Raw genomic sequence first — 18,908 nt, forward strand, 5'->3', positions numbered from 1 at the left:
GATGCTTAAGAGTGAGCTCGTAAGCTTGCAGACCTGGATGTTAATGTAATCCTCAGTGTCATCTATGTACTCTCGAAGCTGGATAACCAAAAAAAAAAAGTGTTGGTAACAAAATTGAAGACTTCAACAACAAAGACATGCTCTCTTACTGATAGCCATATACATGTGGCACTACTCCTCTCGCATCAAACCTATAATTCCTAAGGACCACGCAGATGTGCAAACATATACTTAACTGTTATGAGTTTATTCAAAGTACCATCAATCTGCATGAAGTATGCCTGCAATAAGGTCCACTTCAACATGTCAACTGTAGACTATACAAGCCTGTATGCAATAATAGAGCCAGTTTGATTCAAGCACACATTAAAAAACACTTCCACACAACTGGATTGTATGTACTTTGCACATTGTGGTCTCAATCTACACAAGCTATTATGATTCAGGCTACCCATATTCATAAGCAAGTCAAGGCAGCCAAAATTTTACACACTAACCTCCAAAAGCATTTCAAGTTGTTCAACGTCATTATCTGAACCATATGTTCCAGCACTAGCTCTACTAGCTCGAGAGATTCTGGACCCAATAGTAGGAGACCCAACCGCCCAATTTGGGGGCACAGAACCACCTACAGGGGAAGATGAGCCTGCTAGTTTCCTTGTCAGGAAAAGATCAGCCATATCACCATCATCATCCAAAAGCTGTTCCAACTCATCCCGAACCTGAACCCTCAAACCCACTCTTTCTGAGACCACCAACCAGGCAACAAGAAAGGACACACAACATATACCTTACACAAGTTAAGACTGAAATGAACAGCACTCACAAAAGACTCAAAACAAAGCACTGGAACCAGAAAGAAGAGCAACAGAGCATGTCTAAGACCATTCATAACACAAATCTCTATATATTAAGCTGGCGTTTTGTTTTTTGAAGGCATTTCCTGCTGCTGTAATCAGATCATTAGAAGAACCATTACAATATTCCAAATGACCAGCACTAGAAGCCATTTCAAGCTCCAAGATCTTAGGCACCAGCAAACCACTACAGTGTTTAATAACTTCATGAACACCATTTGAAATATATTAATTTCTTATGATGTGTACCTTTTGCACACGTGCTGTGAGCCTTGTCATCCCACTCTTCAACTTACGAACACGGTCCAAATTGCGGCTACTTACCTGTTAGCATAAATCACTCAGCCCATTATGAACTCCAGCTATTGGCACCCAAGACAAACATGAGTTAAATCGAAGACGAAGACACTTCCTCACGAAGTTTCAAGACCGAGAGACTCACAAAGCAGTTTGGCTTGACAAAGAATTCTTCGAAGACTATCCGGCTTTATTGACGGACTATCTCGAGGCTATGCAGCTTCCGTCAAGTTAAGCAAAAGGGGAGGGGATGTCACGGACATATCTGAACAGCAGGTGCAGGACCTGGAGTGGAAACTGGTCCCATGTGAGCCCGAGTCCGGGACGAGCCAACCAGGGTTCCACTCTAAGTGTCCAAGGTCAGGTGTACAGGTCTCGTACATGGTCTTGGTCAGGTGTGCATTGTCTTGCACATGAAGTAGTGCCAAGGGAGTCTCCCTCTGGAATGATGTCAGGTGTCCTGAGTGTCATCGATATTAAGCAATTGCTCCCGAAGATCTTGGATCTTCGTAAGATGATCAGCCATGCTGTCCCCGTCTTCCATTGACACATTTCCCGACTCCCTTTTAAGAAAGGTTTAACTGGCCTCATTCTTAGCCTGATACATGGTCTCCAATACATCCCAAGCTCGCCGTGAGGTTCTGCAAGACATGATATGCGGTATAATTGATCGCTTTACTGACAAAACAATCAAAGCCATCGCTTGGGCATCATGAGTATCCCATCTCTTCTGCTCTGTGAGGAGCAGGTGTTGCACCTTGCTAAGCACCACGACCAAGTGTGTTAGGTGCTATGTTTGTAGGACGTACATCTTCACTTGTACATAAGCCCATAAACCTTTGGCCACAAGAAGGTTTCAAACAATGAAACTCCACAGGGAGTAATTACTGCCATACAGTTTGTCCTCTTGGGACAAAACCCAAAATATATCAGTTGTATTCCCAGCCATAATGCTGAAATCTCTCTACTAAGAGATATGCAAACACTTGCAACCAAGTATGCTATAAAAAGCACCTCCAGACAAAAAACCCAATGCACCGGAGTGTTATGCCAGGTAATCACAAGTTCCTAAGCAAACTTTCTACCCAGTACAAGGCTGCAATAAATGTTTGTACTGTCCTGACGACGACACAAGTAATGCAAATCTCTGCACAATCAATGCATAAACATCCAAACAAGGCTTGTAGAATGAAAAACCCCAAATTTTTGTGCACCAATGAGCTGTATGATGTGCCAATTGCACACAAATGCAAAAGCCCCAAATTTTAATGCGCTGTTGGGCTCAATTTTGTGCCAATTGTACATAAATCGCAAAAGCCCCAAATCCATGTGTACCCCTGTAGTTTTAATTGTGCAATTAAGCACAAATTTCATAAAAGCCCCAAATTTTCCTATCCCACACTAGTATCCAACAAAACCCTGCAAGTAGTGCCCACTAAATGCACCAGAAGCCGCGAAGTGGCTCACTGTAACAAGCACCTACAAGTATGATAAAAAATGACAAAGTGTAGGGTGAAAAAAATGTACTGACGAAAATGTGCAGAGCCTCAAAGTTGAAGCAAAAACTCCTCTTTTTAATAGCTTGACATCATAGGTGTTGTCAGAGAAGCTGGAGGAGTCACTAATGTCCTTCACTTGCACCAGATGTGTGTCTACACATACCACTATTGACCTGAAGCAAGTGTTGCATGGGAAAGCCCCCTGAGACGGGAGCGACGAGCTTGGGGTCATCAAAGGAGGCTCCTGGAGGCAGCAGACAGCGAAGACAACAGGCAGCTCGGGGGGAGAAATAGTGAAGTCAACATGCAGCTCTATGGGCGGCACCCATGAAACGGTGACAGTGACGGAACAACGGGGGCATAGAGACGACAACGGACAGCAAAATCATCGGGAGGAAGGCCTCCACAAAATACTCGAAAATGAGCCATGTGCTATGTAAGGCACAAAGTGGACGTAGCTCCGCCCACTGTGCTTCGAGCGCCGCCTATGGGCTGAGCAGAGGCAGGGCGGCGGGATCAGGGCCGGACTGAAACGCACGAAACCAACGCCAAACGAAAGAGTCGGGTCGGGCCACCTGTCGTGATATGCCAATATAGATGACCTCATCTTCATAGGGGATCACAAAAAAAAATCTCACAAACACAACAGATGCTTAGTGCAGAGTTTGAGATGACAAATCTTAGTCTCATGCATTATTGTTTGGGGATTGAGGTCTGGCAAAAGCCAGATAACATCTTCATCTGTCAACAAAAATAGCGAGATGAAATACTTGTCGGAATGAGCAGCGGAAATGAGACTGAACATAGAGTAGAAAACGCAGAAGTCCTGCACAAGAGATAAGCGCTGGAAAGTTTGCTATATACACCTGATAACCGGTACAGAATGTGGAGGGGATAGTGTGGTATATATACGGGATGGGGCTGCCAGTCGGCCAATAGAAACTGGCCCGACAGCCCCTCTATGGGCACCATGGGCTGGTCGGCTAGCAAGCCCTGGTTGGGCAGCCCCAAATCAGCATAAAAAAGAAGTTGTGCACTATCCTCACCAAGTTGGTAGAGGCATCAAGAAGAAGCGACTCCTACAGGGCGACAGAAGAGAGAGAGAGAGAGAGAGAGAGAAAATCAGCCCCCCACGACTAGCAAAACTGGGAATGAACAATGGAGAAAAAATGGAGAAAACCTCACACGAGTGGGCACACCCACATCACTGGCCCTCACTCCCTATAGTGTAATATGGTACAAACAAGAGATGACTGCTAACATCCCCTCTTAGCTCCTGGATGTGGAACCAATCCCAGTGAGCTAGAGTGAGCTAGAGTGCTGACAGAGCATCTGCTGAGAGGAAGAGGCTTTGTGAAGAGGTCGGCTGCATTGTCATCCGTCCAACAAAAGGCTAGCAAGATGTCACCAAAAAAACCTTCTTTCGAACAAAGTGATACTGCCTCTCTATACGCTTGGTCCGGGCATGAAAGACCGGGTTCCGAGCAATAGCTATACAACTCTGGTTGTCGCACTGGATGACCGTGGGTTCCTTCTATGGAACCCCAATCTCGCCAAGTAACCTCTGTGTAGGCATATGCTCACTTATAGTAGTGCTATGTGTGAACAGGGCTTAACCAAGGGCACTTTTTCCCATGTGGTTTTTCCCCTTGGACATCAAGTGTGAAAGGACACTCAACATATAATATTTTGTACTTCTATATTATATGGATGTGGCACACATGCAAGAGTTGACTTGCATTTTGTGGATACCACACTTTTGGCTCTTTCTCTCTCTCTCTCTCATTTCTGTGTGTGAGCTTCTCTACCCTGCACCTAACCCTAATGTGCAGGTTTGTGTGTGTGAGTGTGTGAGTCCAACACCCAACATTTGGTATCAGAGCTGGGAGCTGGGAGCTGGCCTTGCAGAACTGCTGCTGGAAAAATTTCTGTGAAATTCCGTCCGCAGGCTGCCATATTCCGTCGCCTGCGTTTTTCCGTCCGTCAGGTTCCGTCGTCGCTCTGTTTCCGTCCGCCGGTTCCGTCCAGTAGCTCCACCGTCCGGCCGCCAGAGACGGGCGGCACTAGTGGGGAGCCCACCACCACCGCCCAGCTCACGGGCGGCACCGCCCTTCCCAGCCGGCGGCTGTGCTGTCCACAACGGCGTCCGACAGCTGCTCAGTCTCCCCGTCACCGCTCCACCCGCCGGCCAACATCGTCCCGACCTGCCGTTCTGTTCCGTTGCAGACGCCGTCTGTCCGGCGTCTCCGTTCCGTCGGCGCCTTGCGCTCCGTCACAGCAGCCGACGTCTCCGTTCAGGCCGTCTCTGCTCCGTCGACGTACCGTCCCGTTCGGCCTCCGTCGCCGTCGGCCTCGCCCAGCGCTACGCACCTGCCGTCGCCCGTGAGCGTTGCCGTTCCCACACCAGCATGGGAGCCTGCGTTGCCGTTCCCTTCCGCCTGCTCGCCTGCCCGACACCAGCATGAAGCGCCTTCCCGTTCTGACCTGTTCGCCCGACACCAGCATGGGAGCCTGCGTCTGAAGCGCCTTGTCGCCTCTCGCTCACCCGACAGCTGCACAAGGCCCGTTTCTGCTGGTCCGCCTCCGTTCAGAGCATTTTTCTGCTGGTCCGCCACTGTCCAGCGCCCGTCTGCTATTCTCCCGCCTACGACTGGTCCACGGCTGCCGCCTCCGTCTGCTCCGCCTTGCTGTCCTCTGCACACCTTGTGACCTGTGTGCACCCATCTGCAGCTCTGCACGCCTCCGTCTTGCCATCCGTGCTCTGCAACGACTCTCTGCAACAACAACTCCCTCCAACGACTGGCCACCTGCAACGACTTGGTCCATTGCCCTTGCCTGGAGGTCATATGCCGATTTTGCAGACAATGAAATTGCAGATGAAATTTGGGGGTTTTTGAAATTGAGGTCAAAATCAGCAAATTGAACCTCTCTAATTTGCAGAAATTTGGGGGTTTTCAAAATTGAGGTCAAAATTGGCAAATTGAACCTCTTTCACTTGCAGAAATTTGGGGCTTTTGTGAAAATTGGCCAATTAGATGCACATTGAAGCGATTGGAGTGCATACAAATTGGGGATTTTCTGATTGGAGCATGTAATTGGGCATTACAGCTGCGATTTGTCGCGTATGTATACACATTGAGTGTAATTGGACAACTTGGTGCAGGTTTACACTTGCTTTGGTTTGCAGGCATACATTTGCACAGGACATTTGGTTGCCTGGCAGTGCACATTGGTGCTTGGTTTGCTTGCAGTTATACTTTGTTGACATGGCACAAAATGCTACAGATGTATTTGGTGTGCTCACCCAGGAGGACAAGCTGGATGGATCTAACTACTCCCTCTGGAGTTTTATGATCCGTAATTTGCTGGTAGCCAAAGGGCTTTGGGGCATCGTGTGTGGTGATGACACACGCCCACATACCATTCAACCAGCCACGCCTCAAAGGGGAGGTGCTCAAAGAGCTCCTGATGCAGATCCTGCTCCCACACAAGAGCAGAAGAGATGGGACTCTAGAGATGCACAGGCCATGTCATTGATAGCCCTTTCAGTGAAAAGGACTATTATTCCGCACATTCGTTCATGCAAGACATCGAAGCTTGCATGGGACACATTGGAAGCAATGTATCAGGTACGCAACGAGGCAAGAGTTGCCTACTTGAAGAGGCAATTGGATCTTCTTTCTATGGATGAGGGTGACTCCATGGCAGATCATCTCACCAAAGTGAAAGATTTGCAGGAACAATTGCTCAACATTGATGAGGTTATCCCAGACAGACAGATGGTCACCAACACTCTTCATTCTTTACCGCCTTCCTACTTGGGCTTTCATACCTCTCTCAACCTCTCGATGAGAGGAGGTGGTGATCCCGTCACTTTTGAAGAGCTCGTGGGTTTACTCTTGCAGGAAGAGCAAACAAGAGCAAACATATCGAGCAACCGTGGTGGAGAAAAGGCATTTACAGCCAAGGATAAGGGTAAAGCAAAGAGCTTTAAGCATGGGGGACAACAGTCTAGCAAGGCTGGTCATGGACAGCCCTCTTCTAGTGGTGAAAAGTCTGACAAAGGGGATGCAAACAAGCCCAAAAAGAAGGGCAAATGTCACTACTGCCATAAGCCTGGACACTACATCAGTGAATGTAGAAAAAGGATTGCAAAAGAGAAAAAGAAAGAAGCAGGCAATGCAGTAGCAGACTCTTCGGATGACAAAGCAAAGCAATCAGCTAATGTAATCCAGGAAGAGTACACTTTTTTGGTCACATGCACTAGTGACACACCAAGTGCTTCGAACACTGATATGTCTTGCATTGCATCTGACAGACAGAATGCATCATGGTATTTTGATAGTGGTGCTTCGAGCCACATCACTTCATGCAAAGATGTATTTCAGCACTTGGATTATGCTTCAAATGGCCGCACTGTATCATGTGCAGATCATACCACATATCCAGTAAAGGGAATTGGTAATGTCATACTTATTGCAGCCAATGGTGCCAATATATGTATGAAAAATGTATTGTATGTTCCAGGAATAAAGAAAAATCTGCTCTCCGTCTCAGCCATAAACGATCAAGGTTTAAAGGTTGAATTTGAAGATGGGAAGTGTTTGGTAAAAGACCCATCAAAGGGTTATGAAATAGTCACTTCTGGAACACGATACAAAGGCTTGTATAAGCTGGACAGCTATGACAAGCGCACTTATGATGCAAATACAGTGGCTGCCCACACTCCTGCTATGCATCATGCAGAGCTATGGCATGCTCGTTTTGGGCATGTAAATTTTCAGAGTTTGATGCTTTTGCAGAAGCATCATATGGTTGATAATATGCCGCCTCTTGAGTCTCCGCCAAGACATGTATGTGAGGGGTGTATTTTGGGAAAGATGCATCGGAAACCATTCCCCAAAGATGGAGCTGTTAGAGCTGAAAGTAAATTACAGCTCATACATAGTGATGTATGTGGTCCAATGAAGACACCATCCATAGGGGGGCATCTTTACTTCGTCGCATTCATTGATGACTACTCCAGGTTTGCTTGGGCTTACCCTTTGAAAGCAAAAGAAGATGTGTTTACATGCTTTCGACACTTTGTAGCAATGGCTGAAAATATGTGTGCATGTAAAGTCCAAACACTCCGCTCAGATAGAGGTGGAGAATACATGTCAAATGCATTCAAGGATTATATGCTTCAAAAGGGCATCAAACACCAATGTACTGTGCCTTATACACCGCAGCAGAATGGTGTAGCTGAGAGGAAAAATAGATCTCTCATGGAGATGGCAAGATGCATGGTGAAAGCACAAAAGTTGCCTCACAAATTCTGGATGGAAGCTATAATGTGTGCAACTCATGTGTTGAACAGGTGTCCAACAAAAGCTTTGAAAACCATAACACCATTTGAGGCTTGGTATAGCCGAAAGCCAACAGTGGATTATATGCGTACATTTGGGTGTTTGGCATATGCACATGTGCCAGAACAACTCCGAACAAAGCTTGATGACAAAGCAATTAAATGCATTTTTGTGGGCTACAGCAATGAAAGCAAAGGATACCGTCTTTATAATCCAACTACACGAAGGATTTTTGTGAGTAGAGATGTGGTATTTGCTGAAAATTCAGAACAGCCCATGGTCAGCTTGTATAAAAGCAATGATACAGGCATACAGGACATGTTTGATGGACTTTTACCCATTGCAATTAGGGGGGATTCAGATCAGCCAGCCCCTACACAAGAAAATCCACATGTAGAACATGTGGACCAGCCAGCCATTCAGCCCCCTTCTGTAGAAGAAGTGGAAGATCTTGTCAGGGAAGAGCAAACAGCCATAGACACAGCCAAGTCAGTGCCAAGATGGTTGCTGAAAACTTTGCAAGAAAGCAAACTTGCAGCTCCACTCACAGGTAGAACAAGGGCTAGTTCCAGCCATGCCTTGAATGTACATCGTGGGGAGTCTGCATTCGCAATGGGTGGTCTCTTTGATTCAGAAGAGCCTTCTTCTTATGAAGAAGCACATGAGAATGAGCATTGGTTGCAAGCTATGCAAGCTGAAATTTCTTCTATCATGAAGAATAATACATGGGATCTTGTGGAATTGCCTAAAGGCAAGCATGTAATTGGCACAAAGTGGGTGTACAAAGTCAAAAGAAAGTCTGATGGTACTATTGACAGGTACAAAGCAAGACTTGTGGCTAAAGGCTACTCCCAGAAAAAGGGAATAGATTATGAAGAGACTTTTGCTCCTACTTCGAGAATGACCACAATAAGATCAGTGATTGCATTGGCTGCCCATAAAAGATGGAAAGTGCATCAATTGGATATCAAAACTGCATTCTTAAATGGGGATTTACAGGAAGAAGTATATGTAAATCAGCCCATTGGTTTTGTAGTTCCTGGTGAGGAACATAAAGTATGCAGGTTGCACAAAGCATTGTATGGGTTAAAACAAGCTCCAAGAGCTTGGTATGATAAGATACATGCTCATCTAACCAGCCAAGGTTTTGAGAATAGTTCAGCTGAAAGCACATTGTATGTGAAGAAAACCGATGCCGATATTCTCATAGTCATCTTGTATGTAGATGACATGCTCATTACAGGTACAAGCAAAGCACAAATTTCAGATTTCAAAGCTGATTTGAAAGCTGAATTTGATATGTCAGATTTGGGGCCTTTACACTACTATCTCGGCATACAGTTTATGCATACAGATGATGGCATTGTTATGCAGCAAACTAAGTACATAAAAAGTTTGCTAAAAAGGTTTCACATGGATGAATGTAAGCCCATTTCTACTCCGGTAGAACCAGGTGTACGGCTTACTATGCATGATATTGGAGAGCCTTTTGAGGCTGGCCTTTATAGCCAGGCAGTGGGATGCCTCATTTACTTGTGTAACACGAGGCCAGACATATCTTTTGGGGTGTCTTTGTTGAGCAAATTCATGCACAGCCCAGGCACAAAGCATTGGCAAGCAGTCAAACGCATTTTTCGTTATCTTAAGGGTACCCTGGATCTTGGTTTGTTCTATCCCAGGGGGGACAGCTTGCAGCTTTATGCATACAGTGATTCAGATTGGGCTGGTGATTACGATACCAGGCAATCCACCAGTGGGAATTGTTTTTTTCTTGGCAGCTCATGCATATCTTGGTTGAGTAAAAAGCAACCCACTGTTGCTACATCTACTTGTGAGGCTGAGTACAGGGCAGTCTTTACAGCTACAGTAGATTGTGTATGGTTGAGGAGACTATTGGCTGATCTTCGTGAGTGTCAGCAGACACCCACCACCATTCTCACTGATAGCCAGAGTGCTATGGCTGTGGCACGAAATCCAGTATTTCATGCACGTACCAAGCACATAGAGATTCATTATCACTATGTCAGAGAGAGGCTACATGCAGGGGAGATCAGTTTATCTTATTGCCCTACACAGGATAATGTTGCAGATCTATTCACAAAGGCTTTATCTCGAGAAAAGTTTGAAGCTTTCCGCAAAGCTTTGGGCTTACTCTCATACAAGTGATCTGCTACCTTGTACAGGTTCACACTTCCACTACAGGGGGGATTTGTAGGCATATGCTCACTTATAGTAGTGCTATGTGTGAACAGGGCTTAACCAAGGGCACTTTTTCCCATGTGGTTTTTCCCCTTGGACATCAAGTGTGAAAGGACACTCAACATATAATATTTTGTACTTCTATATTATATGGATGTGGCACACATGCAAGAGTTGACTTGCATTTTGTGGATACCACACTTTTGGCTCTTTCTCTCTCTCTCTCTCATTTCTGTGTGTGAGCTTCTCTACCCTGCACCTAACCCTAATGTGCAGGTTTGTGTGTGTGAGTGTGTGAGTCCAACACCCAACACTCTGTAGCCACACCACCTCGCAAGCAGCCCGATACTCTGCCTCAGTGGAAGACAAGGCAATAGTTGGCTACCTCTTCCTACTCCAAGAAATCGCTCTTGAGCCAAGGGTAAAGCCATATCCTGAAGTAGATCTCCTCGTGTCTAGATCTCCTCCCCAATCAGAGTCACTCCAACCTTGGAGACTGACTCAGTTCTTAGTTACTCCTCTAGTGTTATAATAGAGTCCAAGATCCTTCATACCCTATAGATACCGCAAGATATGCAATCCTGCGTCCGAATGAGTCTTCAAAAGTGTCTACATAAATGAGCTTATCAGTCCCACTGGAAAACTCAAGTCCAATCTAGTGTTCAGCAACTAAATCAATGAACCGACATATAAAGAGGCATCAACCTGCTCACAAGGATCATGTACAGTAAGTTTGGTGTTCGGGTCCATCGGAGATGAAATAGGCCAGTGTTCAGCAACTAAATCAATGAACCGACATATAAAGAGGCATCAACCTGCTCACAAGGATCATGTACAGTAAGTTTGGTGTTCGGGTCCATCGGAGATGAAATAGGCCCACAGTTCTCCATCCCAAAGGCCTCCAGCAACTCATGAACATACCGCTATTGAGAAACAAAGAACCCCCTCTGGTTCTGCCAAATCTCCAATCCCAAAAAGAAATAAAGCCAGCCTAAGAGTGGATCGCCCGTAGCTCGTTGAAGCTCCCGCCTCCACCCTGCATTGTGCGCCCGCCTGCACGCCCCCCCTCTCTCTGTCGCCTGTTCACCTCCCACCTCTCCGCCTGTTCGCCTCTTCACCCCCCGCCTGCCTTCGCTCCCCTCTGCTCGCTGATGCGCCCCCCCCTCCTGCCTCGCTGCTGCGCCTCCCCCTTCATCGCCATTCGTCCCCCGCTTCTTCGTATATTCGCCCCCAACCCCCCCTTCGCCTGTTAGCCCCCCCCTCCCCTTTGTCGCCTGTTCGCCCCCTTCCTTTCCGCCTGTTCGCGCCCGCCCCCCCCCTTCAGCAGCGCCCCGCCTCCCCTCCCTTTCGCTTTGTTGCCGCCCCCCCCCCCCCCCCCCCCCCCCCCCAGGGCTTCTCCTTCGTTTTCCCCCTCTCCCTCCTCTTTCGTGTTGTTCACCCCCAGGGGGTTTTGTTTTTCTTCATTTTCATCCGGTCTTCCGCCTCTTTGGGTGCAGCCCGATTCTTGCAGGTTTTCCGCATTCGCCTCGCCTTCGCCTGAGCTTCAGACTCTGATGGAGACTCCTCCCGCCTCGCCTCAGAGGGACTCACCCGCAGCCCCCTCGCCCGCCCCCGAGGTCATCCCCATCAGGCTTTCTCTTTCGCCGGAAGAGGAAGCGAGCCTCACTGCAGAGGTGGAACGCCTCCAGGCTCATTCCACCATCCGCCGTATAGTCGGCACTCGCCCCAGCAGAGGGGAGATCAGGGATCTTCTTCAGGCTCGCCTTCTTGCAGATGTGGGCAAGATCCTGGATGTACAGCTCCTGGGCCGGGGCCATTATCAGATCGAGTTCGAGGCCGCCCAGAGCGTTGCCAAGGTCCTTGCCATGAGTCCTCTGGACATCAGGGGTGCTCGGGCTTTCTTCAGACCTTGGCAGCATGGATTTGACCCAGCAGCGGCGGAGCAGGGAGAGCGCCTCTTCCATATTACAGTTTGTTTCCCTGATCTCCGCCGGGAGTATCTTCCGCTCCTCCCCAGGCTCGGAGCATCGGTGGGCTCGGTACTAGAGACGGGCCCCTCAGCAGCTTCAATGGTGGCCAGAGCAGCGGGGCTACCTTCGGTCAGAGTGTTGGTGTCTGACATCTCCTCCCTTCCTAAGGTCATTCAGCTACCTAGGATAGGGGGGGGTGGATAGCTCAGAGAGTGGAGTTCTCGGGGCTCCCGAACCAGTGCTTCATTTGCAGGCAGGTCGGTCATCTGGCCAAGGCCTGCCCTCGCAGGAGACCTCGACCCTCACCACAGCAGCAGGCTACTGATGGCCCGCCCACAGATTCGGCTCGGCAGGCTACCTCAGGGACACCTGCTCAGGCCACAGAGACCTCGGAGTGGCAGCCTGTGGAGTTCTCGGGGCTCCCGAACCAGTGCTTCATTTGCAGGCAGGTCGGTCATCTGGCCAAGGCCTGCCCTCGCAGGAGACCTCGACCCTCACCACAGCAGCAGGCTACTGATGGCCCGCCCACAGATTCGGCTCGGCAGGCTGCCTCAGGGACACCTGCTCAGGCCACAGAGACCTCGGAGTGGCAGCCTGGACAGGGGCGCCGCCGAGGGAGACAGCCACAGCAGCACGCACAGAGACCGCTGCAGCAGCAGCCACAGTCTCAGCCTCACTGGGTTCCCGTGAGGAACAGCTTTGCTCCCCTTCAGGAGGAGACCCCTGCAGCGACCGAGGACCAGGAGATGCCAGCTCCCCCTTCTTCACCCCCTCCACCCCCGTCCCCTCCCACCGCCTCGTCTCCACCTTCGCCTCCTCCCGCCCCCGCTCCGGTTTCGGCAGCGGCTCCCTCTCCACCTCCCTCGCCTCCCCCTCCTCCCCCTCCGCCCGCCTCACCTTCCCGGGAGACCCTGGCAGTTCCCTGGCGCTCACCTGCAGTCCGGAGAGCGCTGAGCACTGACCTCGCTCGAGCATCACAGAGGAGACCTATGCCGATTAGGGCCTCACGGATTTCATCTATCCGCAGTCGGCTGAGTCGCCTTGGCATTAGACAGCGCTCGGAGGCCTTTGATTATACCTTTACACGGCTTTTTGGAGCAGAGGGTCCCCATGAGCCAGCACCCATTCGAGTTCATGTAGTGATACCTCCGGCCCGCGGGGAGGAGGCACTAGACTCAGCGGTGGCCTTCTCGTTCCCTCTATGTGGACCTTGTGATCGGGAGTGGACTCTAGAGCTCGCTCTCAGCACTTTGAAGACTCAAGCAGTTGAGTTTTCTCACCACATGAGCGATCTGGAGGTGACTGATGTGATAGGCCGACTTTGGGAGTTGGCTCATTTTTTCTTGGATCCCGGGAGTGTGGATACCTCAGGGATTCGGCATTTGGTCGTGCGCATAGTGGCAGACTTGGCGCGCGACCCTGGATATGTGAGTATACACGAGGTTTCTCTGTCAGAGCAGGAGGCAGTCGCCATGGGCCACAGCCACTGGCGCTTGATCCGGGATTCTTGCAGTACACCGGGTGGGCAGATTCGCAGCCGTTCGGATGGGGACTACTCTCCATCCAATCCGCTTGCGAAGGCCCGCCGTACGGCTGAGACAGCATCCACCTCAGCAGGGCATCCATGAGGATCATCTCATGGAATGTACAGGGCCTTGGCGGAGCACACTTTATACGCTATCGAGGTTGCTTGAGGCAGGAGCTTCAGAGATGCCTGGTTGGTGGCAGCATTGACATTTTGATGATGCAGGAGCACCACTTGGGTGAGAGCAGGATCCGAAGATATGGTTCGGTGATGCCTGGTAGAGGGGACACTTTTTGGTCTGCAGGGTTTGGTCCTTTGGGTGGACAGGGAGGAGTATGCATGGTTATTGCAGATGTATGGCGGCAGGCCATTGTGGATCGAGGGATCATTGTGCCTGGTAGAGCACAGTATGTCATTCTGAGGATGCATGATGAGCTATTGGGTGTGCTCAACATCTATGCGCCCAATCATGCTAGTGCCAGAGCAGAGTTTTGGACTCAGGTTACAGATGCATTGCCAGAGGCCGCACATTGGTGTGTTGGGGGAGACTTCAACATGCTTGAGGACCCGGCAGATAGGGTGGGAGGCAGTCATGTTACAGTGCACGGCACGGAGCTTGCAGCTTGGGACCGGTTTTGCATGTCACTGAGGATCACTGATGCATGGCAGCATGGGGCTTTCTCCCGGTCTCAGGACAGTCTTAGTTTCTCTCGGTCGGATCGCCGGCAGGGAGGGACTAATCTATCACGGATTGATCGCTTTTATGTGGGCGATTGGTTAGGGGAGCGAGGGGGCTCCGTCGGCATTCTTGCTGGCACCTCATTTTCAGATCATGCGCCAGTTATATTGACATTGGAGGAGGGGACACGGGAGCCCAGCTTGCAGTTGAGGATCCCAGAGAGGGTACTTGCAGATCCCAGTCTCGCTGAGGACATTGAGAGGATCTGGCATGATAGTCAGTGCTCTGACCAGGATGCAACGGGCCAGTGTGCCCAGGGACTCATTGATCTTAGCTCTTTTCTACACGCTGCAGCTTTGACACGACTGGGAGAGATTCGCGAGCGGGAGCAACGGCTGAGACGCAGCCTTGCTTCGCTACAGCGCCTTCAGGAGCAGCAGCCTGCATGTGAGTGGGTGGCGTCCCAGCTGAGCCAGGCACGCCAGGAGGTTAGAGAGGTAGAGGAGCAGAGACATGAGTTTTACTATCGTCGTCAGGCCTCTCAGTGGACGCAGCTTGGTGATAGAGTGACTGGGGAGTTTTTTGAGATCACTGGACCCCGTCATGCGCGAGCAGGAGTTCGCCAGCTTGGTAGACCGGATGGATCGATAGCTACTGAGCTCGGGGAGATCAGAGCCATTGCCACTGCTTTTTATAGTGACCTGCTTTCAGCGGAGCCAGCCACTGAGGATCGAGATGTGTGCAGACAGACTGTGTGGGCCCATGTGCAGAGGAGGGTCACAGACCATATGCGCACAGTTCTAGGTGCGCCTCTGTCAGAGATTGAGCTTGCCGAGGCCTTGAGGGTCCTGCCGCGACATAGTTGCCCAGGGGAGGACGGACTGACGCCGGCCTTTTTTATGCGCTATTGGGACCTTTTGGGGCCAGGCCTCCGCAGGGGCTTTCAGCATGTTTTGGACACTGGGGTGATGCCGCAGAGCTTTTCAGAGGGCTTGATCTATCTTATCCCCAAGGGGGAGGGAGTATCGGATGACATTCGGCATTGGAGGCCTATTACGATCCTCAATACTGTCTACAAGGTCTTAGCAAAGGCCTTGAGTTTGAGGATCCAGCCCTTCCTGGGGGAGTTGATTCATGCTACTCAGACAGGATTTGTCAAGGAGCGCAGTATCCTTGACAACATCTTTACTTTCTGGGAGGCGACGGCCCGAGCTAGGTTTCTTGGCGAGGACTTGGTCGTGATGCTTCTCGATTTTGAGAAGGCATACGATAGAGTTGATTGGGGATTCTTAGAGGGCACTATGCTGCGCCTGGGCTTTGAGCCAGGATGGATCAGAGGGGTGGCAGCTTTGTATTCCACAGCTCGCAGCCAGGTGCTGATTGCAGGAGGTCGGGGGCCGAGTTTTGAGCTGACCAGATCAGTCCGTCAGGGGTGTCCTCTCGCCCCTTTCCTTTTTCTCTTCTTTGCGGAGGCTATGAGTATGTATTTGACGGCAGAGGAGGTTGGTTTGAGAGGACTTCAGCTCCCAGTCCGGGGGGAGGATTTGCTTGATGCTGAGTTTGCAGACGACACGGGCTTATTTTTGCATGGCCAAGAGGCCAATCTTATTCGGGCAGAGCAGTCGCTCCAGGTTTTTAGTGCAGCTTCGGGAGCATTGATCAATTGGCGCAAGACAGTGGCCTTTTGGATCAGTAGTGCTCCCACTCCGGCATGGAGCCCGGACCTCGGTTTTAGATGGATTCCTCCAGGCACAGCAATGCGGTATTTGGGATGCCAGATTGGCCTCGATTTGTCACCTGAGCAGCAGATTGCCCCGCTTCTTCTGAGCATTCGGAAGAAGCTATTGTATTGGAGTACAGCTCGACTATCCTTGGCTGGGAGGGTGGTGGTGGCAAATCAGGTGCTGTTAGCGACTATGTGGTACATTACGTCTTGCTAGATTTTCTCGAGCTCTTGCATCAGCCAGGTACAGAGGCTGATCAGGAACTTTCTGTGATCTGGGCGGGACGGTCAGCCAGCTCGGGCAAAGGTTGCATGGGCAGTTATTACACTTCCGCTGGCTCAGGGCGGTTTGGGCATTATAGATCCAGTCGATCAGAGTAGAGCCTTATTGGGGAAGCTTATTGTTCGGGGGTTGCTTCCGGGCGCTGAGCCTTGGAAAGAGCTCCTCTTGCAGCGACTGCAGGCCCGAGCGCCTCCTGCAGGGGGTACTTGGGCACCAAAGATTCGCTGGATCTTCATAGAGATGAGGAGGACAGGCCTCAGTAGAGGATGGGAGGACAGATTTGCTTTGAGTATCCTGAGAGCTTGGGAGCTGCTGAGACCGGGGCTCTCTCAGCGGCCTCCTTCTTGTGTTGAGGAGCGGGCCAGGCAGCCGCTCATCTGGAGCCCAGCGGTTCGTACAGAGCAGGGTCATATGCTGGGTTCTCGGCCTCGTCTAGCCTGGGGACCTTTAGCGGCAGGCCCAGCTCGTAGTTTTGGAGACTGGCAGGCTTTCTGCAGTCTACCAGAGGATACCCAGGTGGAGAGGCTGAGTCACTTCAGAGGGGGGTTGATTATGAGGGATGATATTCAGGAGGCACTTACAGAGGAGTGGTTCACACCTCTCGAGCCAGTGGCCCCACGGTGGATGGGAGCCTTTACACAGTTGGAGATCCTGATTGCTGTCAGAGCTAGCACTGAGGATGGCAGATGCCTCTATTATGAGATTCAGGATGAGGGCAGACTCCAGAGAGTGGAGGTGGAGTCGCCTTTGGTTGCAGAGTGCACGTTTCAGAGGATTCGGGTAGTGGCTGCCGCTTCTCGGAAGTGGCATATTGACCCCGACCCTGCTGATGTGCTCCCGGATTGGCGCATATGGGCATATGCAGCGCGCCCCTTGGCCCGGCTACAGTGGGACCCCGGGGAGTACGAGTGGCATGATCCTTATGCATCCCTTGAGGCCACAGAGATCACCTTTTTCCAGTATACTGTTCGGCTGGGACGGCATATTTTGACGGCGAGGAGGACGGTTTCTCCAGCGGCAGCGGGGCATTGGCGATTGCAGGGACTATCACAGGAGTTCCTGGAGGATTTCTGGGCTCGGCTCTGGGCTAGTCGACAGGCCCGCAGGATCTCGGCTTTTCAGTGGCTGGTCGCCCACAGGGGCTCAGCAGTTGGCACTTGGCTTGTTTACAGCGGTCTTCCGGCGGCCTGCGTCCGATGCGGCCACCCTATGGAGACACAGAGACATTGCCTTTGGGACTGCCCTCAGGCACAGCAGATTTGGCTGCGGATGCTGCGTATTCTGGCCCCCCTCTCTCCAGAGGGTATGTTTACGTGGGGTGCCGCTGCTTGGTCGACTTCGTCAGGGCCTGCTATGGGCTATGAGATGGAGCAGGGCAGTCAGGCCATCAGATTTATTAGGGGCCAGCCTCGCCTGGTTCCGGCACCGGATTTCTCGTCCGCCAGCTGGACACAGGAGAGGGATTTACGATGGGAGCTCCTCAGCAGCCTCACCATCTGGTTCACCTGGAGGGCCCGGTGCTTTACGGCCTTTGAGGGGAGATTAGAGCCACCAGCAGAGACTGTTCGGGGGATTTGACAGGAGTTGATCCACACCCTGCGAGGACAGTACGACCGCATCCGGATGAGGCGATCTTACGGCGCCAGGCCTTCCACACCACTTGGCGCTGCGGCCCGTTCTACACCCTACACACGGGATCCCCCCGTTGGCACTACAGGCCACCTGTTTGGCTCTTCCCCCCCCCTATTGTATGATTTAGCCGCTCAGTTCTTTAGACTGATGCTTGTATTTTGCAACACCTAGGGAGAGTCTCCCGGGCTGCCATGATGTATTCACTGTTCTTCTCTCTCTTAGGAGCAAGAGAGATCTTTTGTAGCCCTACGGGCGTTTTTTACATAACTAATGAAAGGATCTTTTCTCGGAAAAAAATAAAAAATAAAGCCAGCCTAAATCTGTCATCTCAAACTCCTATCACAAGGCAGCCTTCGTCACAACTATGTGCTCCACATGACCGCCAATGAGAATAAGATCATCCACATAGAGGATAATCAATGTAACCATACCAAGTTCCCGAAAGAGATACAAGTTCAACTCTGCAACTGATCTCTGGAAACCCTTTCTCAAAAAGAAAGAATCAATCTTCTAGTTCCAAACCCTGGGAGCCTGTTTAAGACCATACAAGGCCTTCCGTAGCCTGTAAACCATACCTTTTGTGTAACATGCAACCGAAGTATTCGTAATTGAGAATCCTGTCACACAAATGCTCGCACCGTCTTCTGTATCCTAAGTTTCGCGAGTTTAGCAATCCGCTTTAAGACTTCAAACATTAAGAGATTTGAGAGAGAGAGAGAGAGAGAGAGAGAGAGAGATGGGAATTGTACATCGTATGGAGTCCCGAATTACCCACTGAAGGGCCCCCTATCCAGTTACCGGAATAGTATTTGCTTTATTACTTTGAAGAGACTGACGGTGGACTGACGATAAGCCAAACGCAAGATCTAGGAAGACCAAGAGTTGAGCTGAACTGT

At 50.4% G+C, this 18,908-nt stretch overlaps 1 protein-coding gene across 8 annotated transcripts in view; it reads right to left on the minus strand.

Moving 5' to 3' along the window:
* LOC147612795 (magnesium transporter MRS2-I-like) overlaps nt 1-18,908 on the minus strand; it is a 52,428-nt gene that overhangs the window by 901 nt on the left and 32,619 nt on the right. For 4 of the 8 annotated variants that reach the window (XM_086783412.1, XM_086783411.1, XM_086783416.1 and 1 more), the window contains 4 exons: nt 1,107-1,181; nt 498-722; nt 237-281; nt 34-78 (listed from right to left, as the gene is read on the minus strand). In XM_086783412.1, the coding sequence (XP_086639538.1) occupies nt 34-78; nt 237-281; nt 498-722; nt 1,107-1,181 (390 nt within the window). The remainder of the gene's footprint in view (nt 1-33; nt 79-236; nt 282-497; nt 723-1,106; nt 1,182-18,908) is intronic. The other 4 variants (XM_086783415.1, XM_086783414.1, XM_086783417.1 and 1 more) reach the window with 2 other exon arrangements.

The sequence above is a fragment of the Cibotium barometz genome, chromosome 45 (assembly GCF_041138505.1).
Source record: "Cibotium barometz isolate CiBa-2024 chromosome 45, ASM4113850v1, whole genome shotgun sequence".
Taxonomy (NCBI): domain Eukaryota; kingdom Viridiplantae; phylum Streptophyta; class Polypodiopsida; order Cyatheales; family Cibotiaceae; genus Cibotium; species Cibotium barometz.